At 36.6% G+C, this 24,410-nt stretch overlaps 1 protein-coding gene across 2 annotated transcripts in view; it reads left to right on the top strand.

Moving 5' to 3' along the window:
• GALNT13 (polypeptide N-acetylgalactosaminyltransferase 13) overlaps positions 1 to 24,410 on the top strand; it is a 497,436-nt gene that overhangs the window by 337,191 nt on the left and 135,835 nt on the right. For both annotated transcript variants that reach the window (XM_059704420.1, XM_059704421.1), the window contains exon 9: positions 7,596 to 7,776. In XM_059704420.1, the coding sequence (XP_059560403.1) occupies positions 7,596 to 7,776 (181 nt within the window). The remainder of the gene's footprint in view (positions 1 to 7,595; positions 7,777 to 24,410) is intronic.

Below are 24,410 nucleotides of genomic sequence, written 5' to 3'. Positions count from 1 at the left end.
CATGTACTTTTTTTTTTAATATATTTTATTGATTTTTTACAGAGAGGAAGGGAGAGAGATAGAGAGCCAGAAACATCGATGAGAGAGACATCGATCAGCTGCCTCCTGCACACCTCCCACTGGGGATGTGCCTGCAACCCAGGCACATACCCTTGACCGGAATCAAACCTGGGACCCTTCAGTCCGCAAGCCGACGCTCTATCCACTGAGCCAAACTGGTTTTGGCAACCATGTACTTTTAATATAACCAACAGAAATTCAGCTTCCCCAAGTAGGAAAATGTTAATTGAAATTTTGGATGCATATATCTTTCTGAATCAGAATTTGGGATTTCTTTGGATAAATACCCAGAATATGTACTGGGTCATAAAGTAGTTCTAATGTTTAGTTTTTTAAGGAACCTCCATAATGTTTTTTATCGTGGCTGCATCAATTTGCAGCCCCACCAACAGAGCATGCAGGTTTCCTTTTCTCCACATCCTCACCAATACTTGTTTATTGATTTATTGTTTTCAACCAGGTGTGAGGTGACACTTCATTGTGTTTTTTAATTTGCATTTCTCTGATGATTAGTGACATTATCTTTCCATATGTCTACTGGCCATCTGTATGTCTTATTTGAAGAATGTCTATTTAGATCCTTGGCTCATTTTTAATTGGATTGTTTGTTTAAGAAGATGTGATAAATACATATAACAAAATATTATTCAGCCATAAAAAAGAGTGAAATCTTACTATTTGTGACACATCGATGAACCTATAAGGGATTATGGTAGGTGAAATAAGTCAGACAGAGAAAGGCAAATATCATTTGTTTTTACTTATTGCAGAATTAAAAGAATAAAACAAACAAACAAAATAGAAATTGACACATAGATTCAGAGAACAAACTAATGTTTGCCAAATGGGAGAGGTTTGAGGAACTGGGTGAAAAAGGTTCAGGGATTAAGAAGTACAAATTCATAGTTACAAAATAGTCATGGGGATATAAAGTACAGCATAGGGGAATATCATGTATATAATAAAAGCCCAGCGACCCTTACTATGGAACAGCCAGAACGACAGGTTGCTATGATGTGCACTGACCATCAGGGGACACACGCTCAACACAGGAGCTGCCCCCTGGTGGTCAGTGCACTCCCACAGCTGGAGCGCTGTTCAGCCAGAAGCCAGGTTCACAGCTGGCGAGCACAGTGGTGGTAGTGGGAGCACCTCCCGCCTCCACAGCAGTGCTAAGGAGCAGCGAGCCAGGCGGTAAGGAGCGAGCTGGCAGGTGGTTAGGAGCGAGGGGTCCTGGATTGCGAGAGGTATGTCTGACTGCAGAATCTGGCCTAAACCGGCAGTCAGACATCCCCCAAGGGGTCCTGGATTACTAGAGGGCACAGGCCGGGCTGAGAGATCCCTCCCACCCCCCTGCATCAATTTCGTGCATCAGGCCTCTAGTCAATAATATTGTAATAACTATGTATGATGTTAGGTGGGTACTAGGATTATTGGGGAGATCATTTCATAAAATATATAAATGCCTAACCACCATGTTGAATCCATGATCTCTGACAACTCAGGTGAGCTGTGGAAGGTCACAGCAGCTTGATGTAGGAATTCATCTTGGGAACTTAGGATGATATCAGAATATCACTCCAGCTCTAGAGACCTCTCCAAGATCACATAAATCTCCCCAATTAAACTCTGAAGTGAAAACTAGGCCAAGAGTCAAACAAACAATATAAAGAACCCTGTCCCTAATCAAAACAATTATGAGGAATAACTAGCAAGCTTCATGTCAGGAATGAATAGAGATGCCTACAGAAGCCCTTATACCTGCCCCTTTTAAATAATGACTTCCATGCCTTTTGTGTTTGTGTCAACCTGTTAAGGATCATAGTGCCTTCAGGATCTCAGTGCAGACTCATTTAGATTTTGTTTCAATTGTAAGAATTTGTCATCAGTGTACTTGAGTATGTATTAACAAAGTGGAGAATTGAAGTGCCGACAGGGATTATTTGAAAGAAACATTGACTGTAGAGAGAAATGTTTTGAAAATTAACTCATCAGTATCTTGTTTTAGTTTTTCCTTTGTCAGAACTAAGAAGAATGTTTTTTGTTCCTAATTGCATTTTATGAGACATCTTTTGTGTACACTTTGTGATTTTTTCAGATTTTGCTGTAATAATTGACTAGCTCAATCATTATGTATTACTTTGAAAGCAGTGACTTAATAGTGTATGTAAGTTCTGATATTTTTCGCTATATGTGGATTATACCAATTGCATAAAGTGAATTTAAATTTCATGTGATGATGAAATTCAGTTTCATAATGTGAACATGTAATGCTTCTTCTTGAAGAGATAATAATGTGGCTAGAGAGATAAGACTAATGTGTGAATTAATACACACATGAACATTTCACAAGATGAAAACCTATATAGAACTAAGCTACATGGGGTGAGGTGGTCTAGAGGTACGTAATAAAAGCTATGAGTCAGGAAATACTGAGATCAGTGAAAGCTAGCATATAGTTAGGAGCTACTTGCCAGAAGAAATGTATGTGAGTTGGGCCTAGTAGGGAAAACATCATAGAAAGGGAAAGCACATACATTAATTCTTAGTTTTAATTCCCCAAACTGTGTCAAGTTATTATATTCCTCTTTACTCTCTATTTCCTTTGTCATCACTCTGGTTGAAGTCATTATCATCTCTCTCCTAGATTAATGCAATAACTCCTTAATAAATCTCTCCTATTAGCGCCATCCTGATCCATTCTTCACCTAAAGGTTAAGTATCTTTATGTGCGTCAGGTTGTCTTCATCCTCATTAAAAACCCTGTGAGGTAGATTCTCCTGGTCTCACACTATTACCTGAAACCTGAAGCACAGAAAGATGCATCCACCCTACTAAATGGCAGAGCTAGGATATGGTCTCGGGAACTAGAGCCTGCACTCAGAATCATCATGCTATGTGCCTCCATGGTATACTGCTGTTTTTATTTAGGCTATTATAAAGACTTTTTGCCAGAGGTAGTATATGTGTGGGAGGAGGTGAGGGGGTAAAGATTAGTATAAAAACAAGCAGCTGCATGAATTTGGCACAACAGCTGTAAAATTAGAAACAATAGTAGCACTTGAACTGAGATTTCAAAGTTGAAGCTTATGAAGTTTATGAACCTTAATTAAAATGTCACTGATGCAGATGCCAAAAAACATGAAAAGAATAATGCATGTTAGTTAATTGTCTTCTAACTAGGAGAAGAAAATCAGGAAGATAATCAAATGAGCAACAGGCATTTTACATTTTTTTTTAATACACCACTGACAGCATTTTACATTTTGATTAATAACTTTCTCCATCATCAAAAGACTCTCATGAAAATATCTGGGAACAAAGACAAGTGACTAACTAGCTTCAATCCTCTGTGGATGAAAGGACAGTTTGTATTTTGTACATGGTCAAATGTACTTGAGAGAGATATGATGTACAAATATTAATTTGTTAGAAGCCTAGAAAATAACAATCAGATATGCTCGATGATGCAAAATAATTTGGACATCATGTGTTCATGTGGATGAGACATTGTGTTTTATTCAGTGTATACTCTTTGTTCAGACACTAAAATAATTTTAGAGGACAAAATGTAGTGTTCTATTTGGAGACTAATTGGCTATTTTTTAAAACTCCTTACTTTACCTAACCTCCTGGACATTGTTATTGTAATTCCAAAAAAGTCTTAAATAAAATATTTCTAAGAAGCAAGAATAAGCTGATAATCTGTAGATGTGTGTTTCCCTGAACAACAACAATAAATTAATATATAGATGACAATTTACTTGTTTCTATATGAAGTGTCTGGCACAGTACTTGATACACAGAATCTCATTGGGATCTTAGGAAGTGGTTATTTTTATCCCTATTTTCCAAAGGGAAAATTAAGAAATAATTTTCACAAGTATACATAGATCCTAAGTGACAGAATCACTAGAAAACTTCTATTTGTTTATTTCCAAACCCAAATTCTTAATGACTGTCATACTCTTTCTTCCTCCTTTTCTCCTTTCCTTCATTCTTCCATCCTTCCAAAATATTTATTGAAGATACACTTAGGGACATTATCGTGGTAGGCACAGGGGACTCCACTCATTTTGAATTCTTTTCACTTTAATATTGAACTATATTGTTTTCTGGGAACTGTATCTACTTAGTACATGGTAACTACCTGGTCAATATTTGATCAACTAAATGTTTTGTTTTTATATTAACTGGGTATTATCATGACCATATCACTCGAATTAATGCATAATGTTATGTATTCCTACCTTGATCTTTTTATTTTCATGTAAATTTGGGGGAGAGACTCTACCTAGGAAATGCCATATGAATGTTTATCCCCACATTCTGTGCACACAGATGGCATAGGGAAAAGTGCTAACTTTGTTCCAGGAGTTAGTCAACTATGGCTCACAAGCAAAACACAGGCCAATATTCACCGAGTTATGGAACAGTTACCTCTACCTCTATTATCTCTCCTAAATGTGTTTAAGAACTGGCTCCATCTGTGAGACTCAAAATCAGTGACAGGTTTTTCCTCTGTCTTGTAAATCAACAACCATTTTTGCATTATGCCAATACTTGCACACACACATCTCATTGCAGGTTAGGAGGATTACCCAAAATCAGCACTTTCATATAGCCTCACCATTGCCTTTTAGGAAGGAAAGAAGTGAAACCATTGAAACCTACTTTTAAAAGATTTTAAACTAAATATCATTCTCTTTGTGTGTGTGCCTGTTTAGCAATAGAATCCATAAATCTACAAGCAAGGGTAGGGCCAAGAAATGGCACAATGCAAATAAAGTGCCCTCACTTACACAACCACAGTGACAATGTATATTTCCACAAAGATAAATTGGGAACCCTAAGGACAGTTGCCAATCACTAATTTATATACAATAGGGCTTACTGTATAGTCTGAATTTAATGGGGTACAAACTTAAAATGGTTTTACTTTTTTCTCCAATCATGTTTCGTGCTCTGAAGAACATTTCTTTCTAATCCCAATGTCATTTGGAACAGATTCTGTAGCTTTCTGGTCACTTTAAGTTATTAAAAATACTAGTAATTTAAAGCTTTGGTTTCAAAAGCAATACATATCTCACATTGTCTTCTCTCCTGGGGATGATGCTGATAGAAGTGCTTGGAAGGGTTTTCTGGATGCCAGTCCCCCGGGATATAGGATCAAATAGGAGGGCTAGAGAATGACAGGTCCTAACTGGTATCATGTTTTATGACAGCTGCCTATTACTGTTTCAGTGTGGTTCCACTTGCTGTTTGTGGCCACCATCCTATGCTAGTAGGACCAAAAGTCCTAAGAAGGAGTCCACTATGTGTTCATCAAGGGGAAAAATTGTGATTTTCACCATGACACTTTTGGGGTAGCTACAGAAATATGAAGCATTTCTCAATGAATAAAAGAATGGAGGAAGGTATGCCCTGGCCTGTGTTCTCGGTGGTTAGAGCATTGACCCGGGCATTGAAGGGTCTCAGGTCCAATTCCAAGTCAAGGGCATGTACCTGGGTTGCAGTTAGATCCCCAGGCCGGTTGGTACGTATGTAGGAGGCAACCAATCAATGTCTCTCACATCAATGTTTCTCTCTGTCTCTCCTTTGTTTCTCCCCACCTCCTTCCCTTCTTTCCACTCTCTCTGAAAACAATGGAAAAAATATCCTCAGGTGAAGATTAACAAAAAAACAACAAGAAAAATGGAGGATGGGAAACAGCCTATATCAATACAAACCTTATGTTAATTTACAGTGAGAGGAAACAGAAAAATGTTGAATGGAAATTTGAACAGAGGAATGGAGTTTTTGTTGTATTTCGTGATTTTTAAAATTTGTTTCTATATTTTTTAACCTATTTGAGAGAGAGGACATTTTAGGTGATACTAAGTGAAGATAGATATAATGTAGTAATGAGGGGAATGATGCATGTTTCAGGAGAAGATTAAGGGGAGGACCAAACCAGTGAAGTCTTTAGGACACATTTAAGGGATGTGATCTAGACTGATGAGTATGAATTTGTCTCTGATGGGAGAAGGGTCAACTTCCTCTATTTCAATACTAGAGGAGAATGTAAAGGTGTATGTAATTACAAGAAGGTTTATAGCTTCCATGCTAGAAAGATGAGAAAGTTACCAATTAGTTAAACACTTTGATTAATTAAGAATGAGCTATCCTGTCTTTTGAGGGGAATGGTAAATTCCATTCTTTTATATTGCTTCATCATTTCACTGTTGGATTGTAACATCTTTTCTGTTAGCATTATACTCTTTAGACAGTTAGAAAATGAGAAAAGATAGCTTGTATATGTAACACAAAACATAGTTGATGAATACCATGTATTCTTGTATTCTAGTATATCTTGTCATTTAGCATCTTTCATTTTCTGGTAAAAATGAATATCTCATACCACTACCTAAGCCCAGTAGCAGCCCTCTTCTAAGATGAATATTACTTGTGGGACCAATTGGAGAAAATATTTTCTTTAAAGATAAGCAACTCTTCTTGAAATAAGAATATTAGTTATAGTATAAAACCAGGTCCTTTCAATTACATATAGCAATCACTATGACTCTATTTATTGGGATAAAAACTATATTACATATGTAATATATCATATGTATGAAATCAATATCTGAGTGTGTGTAGTATATGTATATATAAATCATATCTATATACTATATATCTATATAACATATACATATAATATCTGTCTATATTAAACACACACTAAGTATAACTTACCATTATACAATGTAATTGTATAGAAATAAATATTTATGGGTACTTTACTTAATACATAGCCTCTATTTCACAGTAAATCTAGGATAACAAGAAATACATTCCATATATCTTCTAAGTGTTCATAAATTGAAAGGAGTGATAGTGGAGTAAACCACTGCTTACACTACAGTGCAATTAGTTCTTCATAAAAGCATTTTAAAATATAAAACACACATATTAAATACTAAAGAGAAATTATCTTGGAGATGGGCTTTGAAGGATGCACAAATGTTGAGGATATATAAAGGAATCCTAGCACATTTTAATAACACTAATAACGTATCCAAAGGCCTACCATGCAGGAGATATGGACAACTGGGAATTAATGGTCATTTAAAATTCCAGATGGATGCAGAATAATACTAGCAGACTGATTTTCCTTCAAATCAAATTTAGTTATTGAATATGCATCTAACATGTACAAATTTATTCATTCATTGCAAATATTGGATACCAAATACTATCTATTAAACAGCAATTAGGTTAACTACTAGAAACTAAAAATTAGGTAGTCTAATAAAGACACATAAAAATAATTGTCTTATTTCTATGATTCTAATGCTACAGAATTTAAACATATTAAGTAATTTCAAACTAAAATCCTTTGCTAACCTTAGTATATTAGTTCTAAATTGTGTTCATCCAATGTTTGCTTGAACGATATAAGATCTGACGATTTTGCCTTAGCCTCAGCTTTTTTTCAGACAATATTACCGCATTATCTGCAATGACTATTCTACAACAATTGCTATTTCCCCCAGATTTGGCAATGTGGAGGCTCATTGGAGATTGTGACTTGCTCTCATGTGGGTCATGTTTTTCGGAAGGCAACTCCATACACCTTTCCTGGTGGCACCGGTCATGTCATCAACAAGAACAACAGGAGACTGGCAGAAGTGTGGATGGATGAATTTAAAGATTTCTTCTATATCATATCCCCAGGTAAACAATTCTGACAGTTTTCATTCTCTGCAGGAGAAAATATAATTTTAAGGATGTTGAATATGTGTTTCATTATTTTTGCTAGTTTAAATAAAATGTCATCACCATAATGTTGCAGAAAGTTGTGTTTGAGAAAGTTGTACTATGAAGTTAATTTTCACCTAAAATGAGAAACACTATACTGATCTCAGATGCCTAAGTATCCTTTTTTCTTCGTTTCTTTCTTGGCATAAGCATTATATTAGAAAAATGGAGCAAAGAGTACACAGAGAACTCCAAACTTAATTAACATGTATCAGGTCAATATACGAAAATAATTTATTTTCAAGAAAAGGAAGCCTTTATTTTCTTGTTTCACATATAAAACTGACTGAGTTGGTAAGAAATTTTGATAATGTTTAAGTGGAGATGTTTTCTACTGCCTTATTTTCTTAAATAGCTGACTCGCAAAAGTTTAAATGACCTACAGAAACAAGATAGAAAATTATACAGATATTATTTTTTATTTTAAATACTTTTTAATAACAGTAAATTAATCATCAGTAGGTATGTGAGAAAGCTTAAAAGGGGCAATAAAATGTTATTCTACTTTATTACAGAGAAAAATAGATATAGAAATGTAAGTAAATTTGGGCTATCACTGAGTGGTGACATGAGTAACTTTATTGTTTTCCTTTTATTTTTCTGTATATTCTAAATTTTTCTTATAAAACATTATTAATTTTCCATATAAAACATAAATTAATTTTAGTAAAGTATTAACAATTTTAAAAAAAATTGAAAGTCATTACAAAAGGAAAGAAAGCCTTGTGAGAAAATCCCATTACAGGGTTGTGTGATTGTAACCAATTTTATTCTTTATAATTTTCTAGAGTTTCTCCAACCATTATGTTACTTAATTTTTAAAAAAAATTACTCTGCGATGTTACTTATTTTTTAAGGAAAAAAATGAAGCATGAGAAGATACAAATAAGAAGATTACATAGGGTTGCCTTCCAGATCTCAGAGACACCAAAGCATAAATTAATATAATGATAAAATAAACTTTAATGTTCTGTTTTGATAGTTTCTATGTAGGCCCTATGGTCATCAATATCATTGTTAGGAAACCCGTAAAAATAACAAAAACCCATGCCCACATTCTCTTTTCTATATTTTAATCAACTAGAGGCCTGATGCACGAAATCCATGCAAGGGGCTCAGCCCTCGCAACTCCGGCTTCATCTGGAAGGACATCTGGGAGGTTGTTGGTTTCCAGTCTAATTAGCATATTATGCTTTTATTATTATAGATATTATAGATTACATGGCTTACACAAGCCTGTTTTGTTTCTAGTTGACAGACTCTGATTTCTGAAAGTTTATATGAGGCTGTGAAACTCTTATAAACGTGAAGGGAGTGAGCAGGGTGAACTTTCCTATGAAGATCGAGCATTAATCTGTAGAAAAGAAAAATGAGGAAGGCATGTGTAAATGTGTGATTAGGGGAAGGACTTTTCACACATTTTCAAGGCTTCTTCTGTGTCAAGCAGCTATTGCCAGATACACTATTTCATGCTTAAATGTGTTTCCCTTTACAGTGGGAAGCCATTCCAGATGTTCACAAACTTGAGTTCAGCAAGAGCATGTAAAATTCACAGCGAGGCAGTGTCATTTATACAACCTTTTCATTTTCTTTCAATGATCCTTTTTGAATATAAATCATTACTTGTAGAAATATATAAATTCAAATATGAAGAAAGGAGCAATGGAATGAAGAAGTATGTAATGTGTGATTGCATACTCCTTACATTTAGGAATATAAGTAATTGAAATAATTGTAAATATATATATTATATTCACTCTTGATGAATATTATTTGTAAAAGTGATGTATAACTCTTTTGTATAATTTCCCATTGAGCAAAACAGGCAGATAAACAGTGGAACCATTTCTGAAACTAATAAAATGACAAGCTTTAGAGTTTAAAGGGTGAAAAATAAAGCTTGCTGTCTGGAACTAATGACACCTTGTTACTTGATAGGGACTGAATATTCTGGAATGTGTAGTTTTTACATTACAATAAATACCACTAAGGAAGTTATTGTTCTTATAAAACGGGCTCATTTAAATCCAGAAAGGTACCTTGGAAAGCAGAGAAAGGGTACTTGGGGAATATGCTGGAAGTCTGTAGGAGTTTCCTAAGAGGCATTTATGCTTATGTATGTCTCAGTCACAGAATTGCCGAGCATGGAACCTGCCCACTGTAGTGTGAGCAGAGAGAAAATAAAAAACATGAAACATTAAATTGCTTCTCAGTGGAAAAGGAAGAGTAGTAAGCTGGAAACTGGAGTTGGATGCTTAAAACCAATTCTAGCCCTGGGCAGGTTTCAAATCATCCAAAAACAGATAAAGTGGGTTGTATTGAAGCAGCCAGGAGTCTGTCATGTGAATGGTGTCAAGCCATCTAGAGTGGATAACTATTTTTGTCATTACCGATGGCTTCTGTTACTCTTAAAATCAAAATCTCAGATTTCTTTGCTATTGTCTAGAATTGTTGGGTTTCTATTTTTTATCTCATTGGGTAACAGGTAAGTTTATAAAGAGGGAAGATGGTGTGAGGGAGATTAGAGGCATATATACCCACACATTCATACTGAGAATTATAGTATAACTAGAGGCCCGGTGCACAAAAATTTGTGCACTCGGGGGTAGGGGGTCCCTCAGCCCGGCTTGTGCCCTCTCGTAGTCTGGGACCGCTTGGGGGATGACCACTTGCGGGCTTAGGCCTGCTCTCCGGGGGATTGGGCCTAAGATGGCAATCAGACATCCCTCTGGCAGCCCGGCAGCCCTTGGGGGATGTTCATTTGCCAGCGGGGAGCAGACCTAAGCTGCAGTCAGACATCCTTAGCGCTGCTGAGGAGGCAGGAGAGGCTCCCACCACCACTGCTGTACTGGCATCCATCAGCTTGGTTTGTGGCTGAGCAGAGCTCCCCCCTGTGAGAGTGCACTGACCACCAGGGGGCAGCTCCTGCATTGGGTGTCTGCCCCCTGGTGGTCAGTGTGTGTCATAGTGAGCAGTCATTCCCAGTCTTTCTGCTGTTAGAGTCAGTTTGCATATTACCCTTTTACTATATAGGATAGAGGCCTGGTGCACGGGTGGGAGCCAGCTGGTTTGCCTTGAAGGGTGTCCCAGATCTGCGTGGGGGTCCCGCTTGGGTGCCTGGCCAGCCTGGATGAGGGGCTGATGGCTGTTTGCAGCTGGTCACACCCCCTTCAGGGTGGGGGTTCCCACTGGGGTGCCTGGCCAGCCTGGGTGAGGGGCTGAGGGCTGTTTTCAGGCTGGTGGGCGACTGAAGCTCCCAGGCTATTTTTTTTTTCTTTTCTTTTTTTATTTTGGGATTTATTTATCTTCTATAGCTGTCACTGGAGCTGAGAGCCGGCTCCAGCTCTGAGGCCATTGCCGGCTGAAAGCAGGTATCTGGGTTTGTTTAGCTTCTATAATTGAAACTCTGTTGCCATCACTGGCGCTCTAATCTCTGAGGCCCCAGCTGGCTGAAAGCAGGTTTCTGGGGTTTGTTTAGCTTCTATAATTGCAACATTGTTACTTCTGGAGCTCAGAGCTGGGCCGCAGCAGGCGGGGAACCTTGGCTTCCTCCATCACTGGAGCAAGCAAGCCTCCTGTTCGCTTCAGCTGCCTGGCTGCCGGCCGCCATCTTTGTTGGCAGTTAATTTGCATATCCTGCTGATTAGCCAATGGGAAGCGTAGCGGAGGTATGGTTAATTACCACGTTTGTCTATTATTAGATAGGATAGTCATAAGCACATACATATTTATGAAGAACTCTAAAAAGTTTATACTGAACTCTGTTTGATTCTTCTGAACCACCTTGATATTCTGGCTAAGGAAATTTTTCCTTTCTAGAAGCACCACCATGTATCAGTTAATTTGTCCAAGATGTTTTGTGAAGAGAATCGTATTTTTTATACCAGCACTACTCTGAATCTTATTTTTCACTTATGCAGTTATTAAAGATGCGATTTTTAAGTACTGATCTGTTATGAATTGAATTCTGACAACATTGCTTCTTTTCAATATGGTTGATAAAATATCTACTTTATTGGTTGGCTTCAGGAACACTTCAGCTCTTTCTCAAACTGGGTGTTCTTCCTTTCTAGAAAGTATGTTATTCCTTGTACTTTTGACACCATGGCCAATACATTATTACTCTGTATCATATTGTTTCACTTTTATTATTATCATTTCTATATCCAAGGTAGTTCAGATACATGCATTTCCAGTGCTTAGTAATTTCCTGTCTGTGTATTCAATGAAAAAAAAAATAGGCTGAATAATTTAAAAAAATGAATGAATGACAAAATAAATGAATGAATATTGAAAGGGAGCCACTTTCATTATTTTTATTTTTTAAATTATCACCTAAGGATATGTTTTTATTTATTTTTAGAGAGAGGGAGAAAAAGAGAGAGAGAAATCTATCGGTTGCCTCCTGTACACACACCAACCGGGGATCAAAACTACAACCTAGTTATGTGCCCTGATCAGGAATCAAACCTACAACCTTTTGGTGTGTATGGGACGATGCTCCAACCAACTGAACCACCTGATCAGTGCAGGAGACACTTATTTTTTCTTTTCTACTTAATTCTCCATTGACATCTGGTCTGTGTCAGGGAATCTCTTCATAAGACTTTCAGCAAATGAGAAGCCTTTATCCCACCTCTCTGAGCCAATTCCTGGTTAAGGACCCACTGACAAAAGAAAGGTGAAGGGTGCTCTTCTTATCAGAAAAGGCCATTCCATTGGCTTACTATGTACTTAGGGTTTTATGATTCCACCATAATCAGAGGCATACACAGTAATATAACTTTTAAAAAGTTTATCTTTATTGTTGAAAGTATTACAGATGTCCCTTTTTTGTCCCATTGACCCCCTTCACCTCACACCCTCCCTCAGGCCTTCAACACACTATTGTCTATGTCCATAGGTTATGTGTATATCATATAAGTTATTTGGTTAATCTCTTCCTGCCTGTCCCCCTTCCCTCTGAGATCTCTCAGTCTTGTTCCACGCTTCCATGTCTCTAGATCTATTTTTTTGTCAGTTTATTTTGTTCTTTAGATTCCATATATAAGTGAGATCATGTGATGCATGTCTTTCTCTGACTGGCTTATTTCCCTTAGCGTAATCATCTCCAGGGCCCTTCATGCTGTCTCAAAGGGTAAGAGAGCCTTCTTTTTTTTACAGCTGCATAGCATTCCATTGTGTAAACGTACCACTTTTTAGCCACTGATGTACTGATGGACACTTGTACTGTTTCCAGATCTTATCTATTGTATATAGCACTGCATCAAAATAAAAAGCTTCTGCACACCAAAAGAAACCACCAACGAAATGAAAAGGGATAACACATTTGCCAATGATACATCTGATAAGGGGTTAATTTCCAAAATCTGTACAGAATTTATACATCTTAACAAAAGGAAGACAAACAAATTTAAAAATAAGCAAATGACCTAAACACTTCTCCAAAGAGGAATACAGATGGCCAAGAGACTTATGAAAAAATGGTCAGTTATTAATCATCAAAGAGATGCAAATTAAGTGACAATGAAGTATCATCTCACACCTATCAGGATGGCTACCATCAACAAATCAGCAAACAACAAGTGCTGGCGAGGATGTAGAAAAAAGGAAACCCTAGTACACTGTTGATGGAATGCAGATTGGTGTGGCCACTATGGAGTAACAGGGTGATGTTTCCTCAAAAATTTAAAAATGGAACTACCTTTTGACCAGGTATTCCACTTCTAGGAATATAGCTTAAGAATCCCGAAACACCAATCAGAAAGAACATATGCACCCTACAGTAATGTAATCTTATCTTCCAGAATTAATATAAAAGTCTAACAAGCACAATTTAGACAGATAATACTGTTTTCTGATAGAGTAGCATAAGAGTTGTTAAACTTAAAATAAGATTATTTTCCACACATTGATTTTTATTTTTCTCAAGCCCCCCCCCATTAATTTAAAGTTAAAATGGTATATATAAAAATGCATGTGTTAATTAATTTTATCTGATTTTAAAATAATATTTACTCTAGAACCTAATTGTTTTGGCCTGTACACATTAGCCATTGGCAATATTGGTAGAGTTGGCATTGTCTAATTATGTCTCCTAGATGGTTAGTAGAATGAAGAGTAGAAATACTTTGAAATAGTGCTGAAGGGTACATGTTCAACACTTGTTCAGTTTGATTTTGGGTTGTCTTTTTAAGAATGCAGATACTATACCATCATAGGTTTTTAAAGCCCCTTAGGCTCTTAAAGGGTGAAGCAGATTTTACCACTAGTTTGGCTGGCTGTTTCAGATTAAGCCAATCCACTTGTTCTAGCAAATCCTTTGAAATGATGTGATGTAAGAAGACAACCACTCTTCACAGAACAGTCCAGGCTAAATGGCAACATTCATTCCTTGTTGGTCACAGGTAAAAAGCTTGCTTTCAGTGTAGTCACACTAACCATGTATTTGAAATGCTGGCTGTTCTATAAACGCATATTGATTTTCTTTCTTTGCGGAGGTAGATTTCTAAATGTGTATCAATCAACATGGAGATTAGAAGCAGCTGTTCTTGTATAACCTCCCACTGTTCTTCCTTTTGTTAATGGACAGCTTGTGCTCTTGTTTTGAGCAAAAACAAAAAAAAATTGATAATCAAATTTAAAGACTCCCAAAACATATCTTGAAAGATATTTATGTGTAACTAGGAAAACAGCATAATTCTTTTTGGCAATATTATAGTATTTTGATCTGTATTCCAGGTAAACAGAAAGCACATATTTGCAGAAGGATCCTTGAACTTGTTTTGAAGGTTGACTGTCTATTTGTTAACCTTTTAAAAACCTTGGGAAAATCAGCTCATTTAAAGGTAGCAGCGTCTTTGGATCCTTATTAACATCAAAGGCCTATATTCATTTCTATCTCTTGAAATTTGTATCTATAAAATACAAACATTTTTCAGCAGGCTCATATTTTAAAGCTACAGTATTTAATAACCAGCCCTTTGAGTGTAGGGCCAAATTTCTTTTCTAAGTCATAGAACTGTGGTTTCAAGATGATTTAATAAGCACAGGATTTGATGTTTCCAGCAAAATGTGCAGCATGCACGTTTTTTAAATAATTCAAGGATATCAGTTTGTGGTTGGGCTATCATGAAATCATCTGAAAAGAGTGCAGCACTTCTGAAAGTAAACCACATTTGTACCTATGAATTTTAAATTTTTATTTTTTAACAAATGCTTTTTCAGCAGCACACACCATGGTATCACATGGTATGAGGTGAAAATTCTAAATTATTTTGCTATGCTATATTGTAAAAACACATAATCTTTTATCTGTGTGATACCTTGAAATGTTAAATGTTGAAATAAGGGAAGCCAGCTGTATTCAGCATTGTTGGTGTAATGGATAGACAACTGCTTTTCCTTGCTACTGTCAATCAACAATTTTGAATTCTTTAATTCTTTAAGGCATTGTGTCCATTTTTATTGGTATTTATGGATATTTATTTGTATTTTTATATCTGTGATATGTATCCGCACTCTGCAGATGGGGGATATAAACACAAATAAGATGTTGTCTTTGCTTTTAAAGAGTGAACTCTTGGCCTGGGGTGGGCGGGGCGTGGGGATGGGCCTGAAGGGTAAAAGGGGGAAACAGGGGAAAATATATAATACTTTCAACAAATAAAGCGTTAAAAAGTAAAAAAGAGTACTCTCTACACCAGTGGTTCTCAACCTTGGCTGCACATTAGAATCACCTGGGAATCATCCTCCGGAAATTCTGTTTTCTTATTACTAATGTTGTGGCCCCAGCCCATAACAAAGAAACAGAATTTCCAGAGGATGAGGCCCAGAAATCAGGATTTTAAAAAGATTCCCAGGTGATTCTAATGTGCAGCCAAGGTTGAGAACCACTGCTCTACACCATCACAATTAATTAGATTAAATGAAAAATAAGATTAAGTGCATAATACATGGGGAACATGCTGTCAAAATTAAAAGAGATACTTAATGTGAACTACCTACATTTTCCTTGATTCCTACTTCTCACTCATAAACTTCAAAGTCAAATGAGTCTTCAAGTCCTTTTTATTCTGCCTGCTGAGTTCTCTCAAATCCATTCAATTATCCCTATTCTCAGACTCTTCCTGCATCCAAATAACCTCAGGACTGCCCTGATGGCTCTTGCTACTTAAAACCTTGCCCACATTTCACCCAGCCCTATGCTGCTGCCCAAGAACTTCCCAAAAGGAAATCTCTGCTAATCTCTCACTTACCTAACAACATTTTAATGATTTCACACAAAGTCAGAAGTCTGTGTGATCTGGTCCTTTCCCAGTTTTTCAACTGCAGCATTCCACACACCAAAGCTCAATCGTGCTGTCTCCTGCTTTTAGGTTTTGCATATGCGTTAAACAGTAGGAGTTAATGAATGCTGCCACCTCTGCATGACATACCTTTATCTTCCACCTGCATTAATCATTCATGTATCAAGTTTGGTATAATTTCCCCAGGAACTCCAATGGCTCCCTGGAGTTCTTCCATTGTAGCATTTACACATTTTGAAAGTATTCATTTCCTCCACTAACCTATGTGACTAATGTAACTACATGTTATTTATTTATTGGGTTTTGTTTTCAGAGTTCATTGTGTTCAAACCTGTTTTTATTTTATTACATATGATGGAGGCAAATACAACATATATGTCAATCACCATTGATATCCCCTTTCCTAAAATTGCTGTATACCGTTCACATTATTTTATGTAGTTGCACATGTAGACAGATATATACACAAATATAAATAAATAAGGTTATATAATAGGTACTGTTTAGATTTCCTCTATCTTAACATGTCATGCAGTGTTGCACATATATAATTCACATCGGATTGTATAATTCCACTTTGCAGCTAAATAGATTTATAGTGCATAGATGTATCAACACATATTTACCTATACCAGTATTGACAAGCATTAGGTTTCAGATGTCTGCCATTGTAAAATATTACAGAAATATTTCTTGTAACCACTTTGTGAACCTGAGAGGATATTTCTAAAGAATAGTAGCATTGAGAAAGAGAGCTCACTCTAGCCAATTTGGCTCAGTGGATAGAGTGTTAGCCTGAGGACTAAAGGGTTCCAGATTTGATTCCAGTCAAGGGCATAAAAATCGATGTGCCTCTCTCACATCGACGTTTCTCTCTCTCTCTCTTTCCCTTCCTCTAACTTACACTCTCTGAAAATCAATTGGAAAACATCCTTGGGTGAGGATTAACAAGAAAGAGCTCTAGTGGCAAACTGCCTGGATCGGTTCAAATCCCGGCTCCATGTAACCCCTGTAACTTAACCTCTCTGTACTGAGTTACTTTACTACAAAATGGCTATTATAACAATAGGGCCTTCTACATAATGTCTTTTTAATACTTAAATGAAAACATATGTGTAAAAAGCACTTATGATAATTGCTGGCAAATATTAAACACTAAACTTGTTATATATTTCTGTTATTAGCTAGATTTATTCATAGAAGTAGATTTATTGGATCAATGCATATTCACACAAATATTATGGTAGTTATTTTCAGTACTTCCATCTAGAAGACTGTAACCATTATCACTCCCAGTAACAGTGCTTGAGCACTTATAGTATACTATCAACACTCTAGATTGTCCTTTTAATTTTTGCAATACATATGTGTGTGCATATATGCATATGTTTATTTATATTTGCATATATATCTTGTTTCCTTTATCACATTCCTACTAGGCATGCACATCTTTTTTGCCATTTTTATTTGGATTTCTTCTTTTCGTTTCATTTTACTATTGCATAATTCTTGCTCTTCTTTTATATACATATTCATAGGTCTTTTAACGCAATAGATATACAAAATGATCGCTTAAAAAGAAGTTAGCAAAATATGTCAGTCTTAGCCTTTATGACTTTTGGGGCTTATTTTAGTCTTTCCTAAGCCTAGCGCATTTTAGGTGCCCAGAAATATTTGGTGAATGATTTAGGTTTCACTTTAATAAAATGCATGATTTTTTTCCCTTAGTACTCAGTGTTCTTTCTGGGCAATAAGCATGAACAGAATTTCAGAATCACATAACCTGCCTCAGGAAAAGTATTTTTATCTCCATCTATGGAGCACAAATAAAAGTATCAGCTATGACAGTTAAGTTTTCAATAAGTCTATTATTGTGATTGTATCACTTCCCATTACAGTAATTCTTTCTAAGCATCTTGAATGTATTTATGCTCCATAAAGCTGATAAGCAGATGGTATCAATAATATTTATTGAATGTTACATAAATATTGAATTTGAACAGTAAGGAGTAGTCATTGAATCTTCAGAGGTTTTTTTTTTATTAGAAATTCAGCAGCTATTTCAGATAAAAACTCTCAAATAATCTTATCATTATCAAATCTGGTTGGTTTTAAAGTATTTCTAGAGTGAGTAAATATGACAAGTTCTTGTATAGATTTATTCACAGAATAATCACCACCTTCTAGGATTTAGATACCAAAATTATACATACATCCAGTTTTTGCTTCTCCCTCACACAAAGCATGCATAACTTCAGTCTAACCACTCTATGTGTACAAATAATGCAATATTCTGAAATTTCCAATTAGTACATTCTACTTTAATTGGATTGTATTGGTCATAATTAATTGTATGGTTTTAAGGCTGTTGGAAGTAAGAATTTTTAATGTTCTTCAAATTTGGTGCAAATGATCAAAAACACTTGTGTAAGATGCATGGATTTTTACTGTCAGGAGTTGGCTGAGTTTTTATTTGATGTAAGAGTATTAAATATGAATAAAACATGACTTAGGTACATACAAAGGTTTTACCATACCTATGTTCATCTTGTCACTTACTTTTCAGAGTGCCCCCATTTTATTATTTAATTTTAGCATAATTAAAACTGAACAGCTTAAGAATTATATAACCAATTACCTGAAATTTCAGTTCTAATTCTTATTGAATTGAATAGATCACTCTGACTCTTAGCAGCCCTCATCTACATAAAATGATTGGTTGTCAGGTGGTTACACATGATTGCAGATATCTTATTTCTAATACTTTCAGGCTAAGTCTCTAGTATTAGGTGTTCTGGTGGATCATCTTTGCCTGATTTCTATGCTACACTCATCTTTTAACGATTTTAAATACAGTATTTGTTAAGTTCCAGAATTATTTACTTACACATGCTCTTAGAAAGGTGAGTAGGGTCCAGAATGACTTTTACAGAACTAGCAAACCCAATATTTTGTAGATACAAGAATGACACAAGGCAGATTAAATTTCCCAGATGTGTTAAATTGAGGATCTTTAAAATAGACCCTTGCGAAATTAAAACAACAAAACTAACCTCACAGTCCTTCCAGAAATCAAACTTAATGACAGGTTACCTCAGCATTCAAATAAGTTTCATTCCCTTATAGTAGCTATCCTTCAGCTTATTATCACAGATTACTTAGAAAATAAACATTCTATTTTTATTACTTATCTTTATTCAATGGTATTATAAGTTGTTGAAGAGAGATTTTCAGCAAGTCCCTGGTAGGAAGGAAGGCTGGACAATGGATATAGGCCAGGATAAAAAATAGTACATCAGGTAGACAGGATGAGGGCTTTGCAAAGGGAAGGAGAAACAATTTCTGCAAGGTAGGATGTCTGTTTAACAAATAGATATTTTGCATAATTTTATCAGAAGCAGTGTGATATGCAGTAGTTACTATCAGTGTGGAATTACTATGCTTAAAAGTAGATAACCACCATATTGATAACTGTCTGCCCATGAGCCCCTGATGTGAGAGTGCTGTGTGAGACCATGTGCACAAATACACATAGACTCATTAACACATGCTTATGTAGATATGAATGGGATTCAGCAGCACTCATAAGGAAGTATATCTTTCTTTGACTCAGTACTCTTAAATTGGGGCAAGGCACAGGGGCAAGAGCCAAAACAGAGAGGAAAAGAGTCTTTGCTCTCAGAAACTAGGAGAACACTTAAGTAGGAGTATAATTGGTATTAGTGACAGCCCTCGTTGGAAGGACTCTGCCTTAGGTTAGGAAGCAGTTTCAGAATTGTTAAGACCATTTTTTTCTTTGTCTTTTAGTCCTTCATAGTTTTATCATTGATCCTTGTCTTTAACATTTGTGGTAGTCAGTTCTTAAAACAAAAACATTTTATTATATCCCATGATTCTTTGAGTTAGAAGTTCAGGCAGGGCTCAGTGGGATGATTCCTCTGCTCCATATGGCATTGGCTGAAGCCACTCTGTGGTATTCGTCGGGCAGATGGGCCAGCCTGAAGAGTTCAAGGTGTTTCTCTTGCATATCTGATACCTTGCTATGAGGCTGAAAGGCTGGGATGAACAGGTATGATCAACTGAAATGCTTGTCTCAGTACACAGATAATTCCAAGGAAGCTGTCTTCCCTGCAGTGGTTCTCAACCTTCTGGCCCTTTAAATACAGTTCCTCATGTTGTGACCCAACCATAAAATTATTTTCATTGCTACTTCATAACTGTAATGTTGCTACTGTTATGAATCATAATGTAAATATCTGATATGCAGGATGGTCTTAGGCGACCCCTGTGAAAGGGTCGTTCGACCGCCAAAGGGGTCACGACCCACAGGTTGAGAACCGCTGCCTTAGAGCAAATGTTTCAAGTGGCCTAAGTAGAAGCTGCAAGGATTCTTATGAGAATCCCAGAATATCCATTAGCCACATTCTATTAGCTAAGCAAATCAATAAGACAAACATAGAATCAAGGCAGGGGATTTTAGACCCAATGGTTCAAAGGAAGGAATAGCACAGTATTTGTGACTATTTTTAATTATAATGTTCCCCCAAAATTTCGGGTAAAGAGAGTTTAGTTTATCTTACTTTTTGGTTCATGGCTATGACTTCTTTATTTTCCTTATTTTCCCATGATAGGCAACCATTCCAATTTGCTCAATATGTATATTTCATTTCAATATTTTATTGAAAAATGTATATTGTTTGAGGTTATTTTTAATTAGCATAAATGGTTTTGAGTTTTCCGTTCTTTTTCTTCTCTTTATAACCCAAACATTAGCGTTTTAACACCCATTCCTGGTTTCTGAATACTCATCTACATGCTGCATAGCACTCCATGGTGGCCATCCACTGCATCTTAACTATTCACTCTCTCTGCCATAGTTACTCAAAGCAGCTCCAACTCCCTGACACCATTAATTTATTAGTTTCTGATTATTTGATTAACAAATAATATGATATCATTTTACTGTGTGCTAGGTACTCTAGATGCTAGCAACACACATGCTTTCATGGACTTATATAAGAATGGGAGCAGTAAATTATACCCAGGATCAAAATTTCTGGGCCATAGAATCTTGTAAGATGGTTTTGCAGAATCACAGCAAGTATCTTCTCCCAGGTGCCTGTTAACTTTGTCCATGTTTTTTTTTTCATTAAGCAGGATTAATTTTCTTTATTATAAATGCTTTTTAAAATTTTAAATGTGTAATACATTCACATAGTTCAAAAATAAAAATGATATAATGAGGTCTCTGTAGAGAATCTTGATCCAAACCCATTTTCACCTCTTCCATTCCGCTCCCATACTTTGTATTAATTTCTCTTGTATCTTCCAATGAGAAACCTTTGATTTTGATATTGTTAAATTCATTGATTTTTCTGCCTTCTGGTTTATGCTCTTGAAGTTTTTTTTAGAAAAATATTTTCTAATACTTTTCTAGTTATTCTCTTTAATATTTTGGTTCTTTAACATCTTATTATGAGATATTTTATTGCCTTAATTATTCTAAATTATGTCTTGTTTGTACTAACTTTAAAATCATATGCAAGGGATACCAAGTTTAGTAATTTTTTTAATAGAATCTGATCTTTGACCTCTGGAGGTTATTAGCAGTGCAGTGCATGAAGATTTTTGTGATTGTATTGTGCTATATTTAAATGAGAAGTTCGAGAAGCTCTCACAATGACTTTCAAATGCTACCAGCATCTTCTATGCAGCTCTGCTCTGTGCAGATAAAACTCTATTGATTGGCATGAGGACCTTATAACTTTCTGGAGGGAAGGGAACAATCCTCTTCCAAGTTCCACATTTAAGGGCTTAAACTAGGGTGGCCACAAGAAAGAAGGTAGGTTGCAGAGAAGGTAGGGAGGACCAGGGGGGCAATACGGACCCCAAATCAGAAAAGGTGGGCATGGACACAGTTGTCCTGGTTCACAGAGAAAAGATGAGACCACGAGTTGTAACGGAGAGAACCTGGGTCTGTCTGCTCCTGGCAGTCGTGTGGTCACTGGGGACTAGTGGGACGAGTAGGTAAGAATCCTTCAGCCCTGCCATGGTGCTCTGGACATGACCTCTAGAAGACATAGGTGTTTCCCATGAAGAAACTCAACCTTATTTGTGAGCTGCTTCACCTGTTAAAAGTGTTTGCCTCATTTTCATTTGTCTCTTTACAGCAGTTCTCAACCTGTGGGTCGCGACCCCTTTGGAGGTCGAACGACCCTTTCACAGGGGTCGCCTAAGACCATCGGAAAACACATATATAATTACCTATTGTTTTCGTGATTAATCACTATGCCTTAATTATGTTCAATTTGTAACAATGAAATTGGGGTCACCACAACATGAGGAACTGTATTAAAGGGTCGCGGCATTAGGAAGGTTGAGAACCACTGCCACCATATTCCTCCTCAGTCCTGAACCTGGTGGCATGGTTCCACTGTATTAGGAACCTCCAACACCTCATCTCTATGAGGCTAAACACTGGGCATCCCAGCTCCCTGTGGAGGTGGCTGGGTGAGAAAACCGTAAGTGCTTTCTACTAGAGAGCCTGGGCAAATTAAATAGGAACAGCCTCATCCCTGAACCTAACTCACAAAATGAGTGAGCCAGGCCAGCCTCACAGGATAGCAAGGTACCACCTCAGGGCTCATGGCCATCCCAGAAAAGAAAGTTTTGCTCCTACCCTTCAAGGCCATCTTGATGTGCCAGTCTTTGGGATTTTTATTATAGCAGCCTGAACTAAGACAGCAATGTATCAACATCTGCATTTTAAGAAGACCTCTGGTGACTTTTGTTCATGTAAAAGTTTGAGACAATCATTCAGTCTTATTTTTGTTTTCTCCTCTGGTTGACCGCTTGTTTCCTCTGGCCCCTGTAATAGATGCTCAGGTGTTTTTTCCCCCCAACATTTAATCTCTTAATTCTAAAGTCACTAAGCTTTATAATATGATTATTCAATACAGAAAGGGATTCCAGCCAATAATAATAATAAATGCAAGACTCCATATTAAATTTGAAAGTCAAGTTAGTAACCAGAATTCTCTGCTACCTCTGCATTAAAGGAACTGAATTGGGCTCCTCCAGATCAGGTACTCAAATTCAAGTGAATATAAAAAGGAACATGGGGTGAAGCCTGGAAGGGAATAGATTTCACTACAAATGGCACCAGGATTTAAACTTTACCACCCAGGAACTATTTGAATTACATTTTTTTTGTATCTAAATTTAGTATCCACATATTTAGATATTTAATTTTTTTCTCTAATCTTGTGTAATTTATTTTTAAAATTAGGTGTTTCCTTTTAATTATGTGTAATTTTACATATGTCACCCTTTTTTGTTTTACTTTTTCAAGTGGCATATAAATATCTTAGTCATACATAAATCATCCGTGATTAACTCATTCTCTAATGCTGTGGTTCTCACAGTGTGGTCTCAACAAGCCAAAAGAGCATCACCTGAGACCTTATCCTACAGTGAGAGTAGGGCCAGGAATTGTGTTTACTGGGCCTCCAGGTGATCCTAATGAACGTCAAAGCTGAGAACCACAATTGTAACCCTTTCTGGTCAGCGTGTTCCAGTTGCATTGTCATTATCTGTGCTTATTAGTTAGCACAGTCTCGCCCCATTCCACACTCACTATAATGAACTGAACGTATATGTCCCTCTCAAAATTCCCAAGTTGAAATCCTACTCTCCAATGTGATGATATTAAGAGGAGGAGCCTTTGGGAGATGATGAGGTCATGAGGTCATGAGGGTGGAGTCCTCATGAGTGAGATTAGTGCCCTTATGAAAGGGAATTCATAGAGCTTTCTCACGCTCTTTTTGCCACATGAAAACACAGTGAGAAGTACTTAATCTGGAAGAAGGTTTTCACCAGAACCGGACCATACTGGCACCCTGATCTGGGCCTTTCAGCCTCCATAACTGTGAGAAAATATTTCTGTGTTTACAAGCCAGTCTCTCTCCCCATACCCCATAGTCTATGGTACTTTGTTATGGTAGCTCAAACTAAAACAGAAACATTTTTATTTATTATTTTTTAAAGAGTGTTTCTTTTTTAAAAAATATATTTTTATTGATTTTTTACACAGAGGAAGGGAGAGGGATAGAGAGTTAGAAACATCAATGAGAGAGAAACATCGATCAGCTGCCTCCTGAACACTCCCTACTGGGGATGTGCCCGAAACCAAGGTACATGCCCTTGACCGGAATTGAACCTGGGACCCTTCAGTCCGCAGGC

Source organism: Myotis daubentonii, chromosome 7 (genome assembly GCF_963259705.1).
Source record: "Myotis daubentonii chromosome 7, mMyoDau2.1, whole genome shotgun sequence".
Classification (NCBI taxonomy): Eukaryota; Metazoa; Chordata; class Mammalia; order Chiroptera; family Vespertilionidae; genus Myotis; species Myotis daubentonii.
The sequence above is the reverse complement of the archived record's forward strand: the minus strand, read 5'-3'. Positions and strand labels throughout refer to the sequence as shown.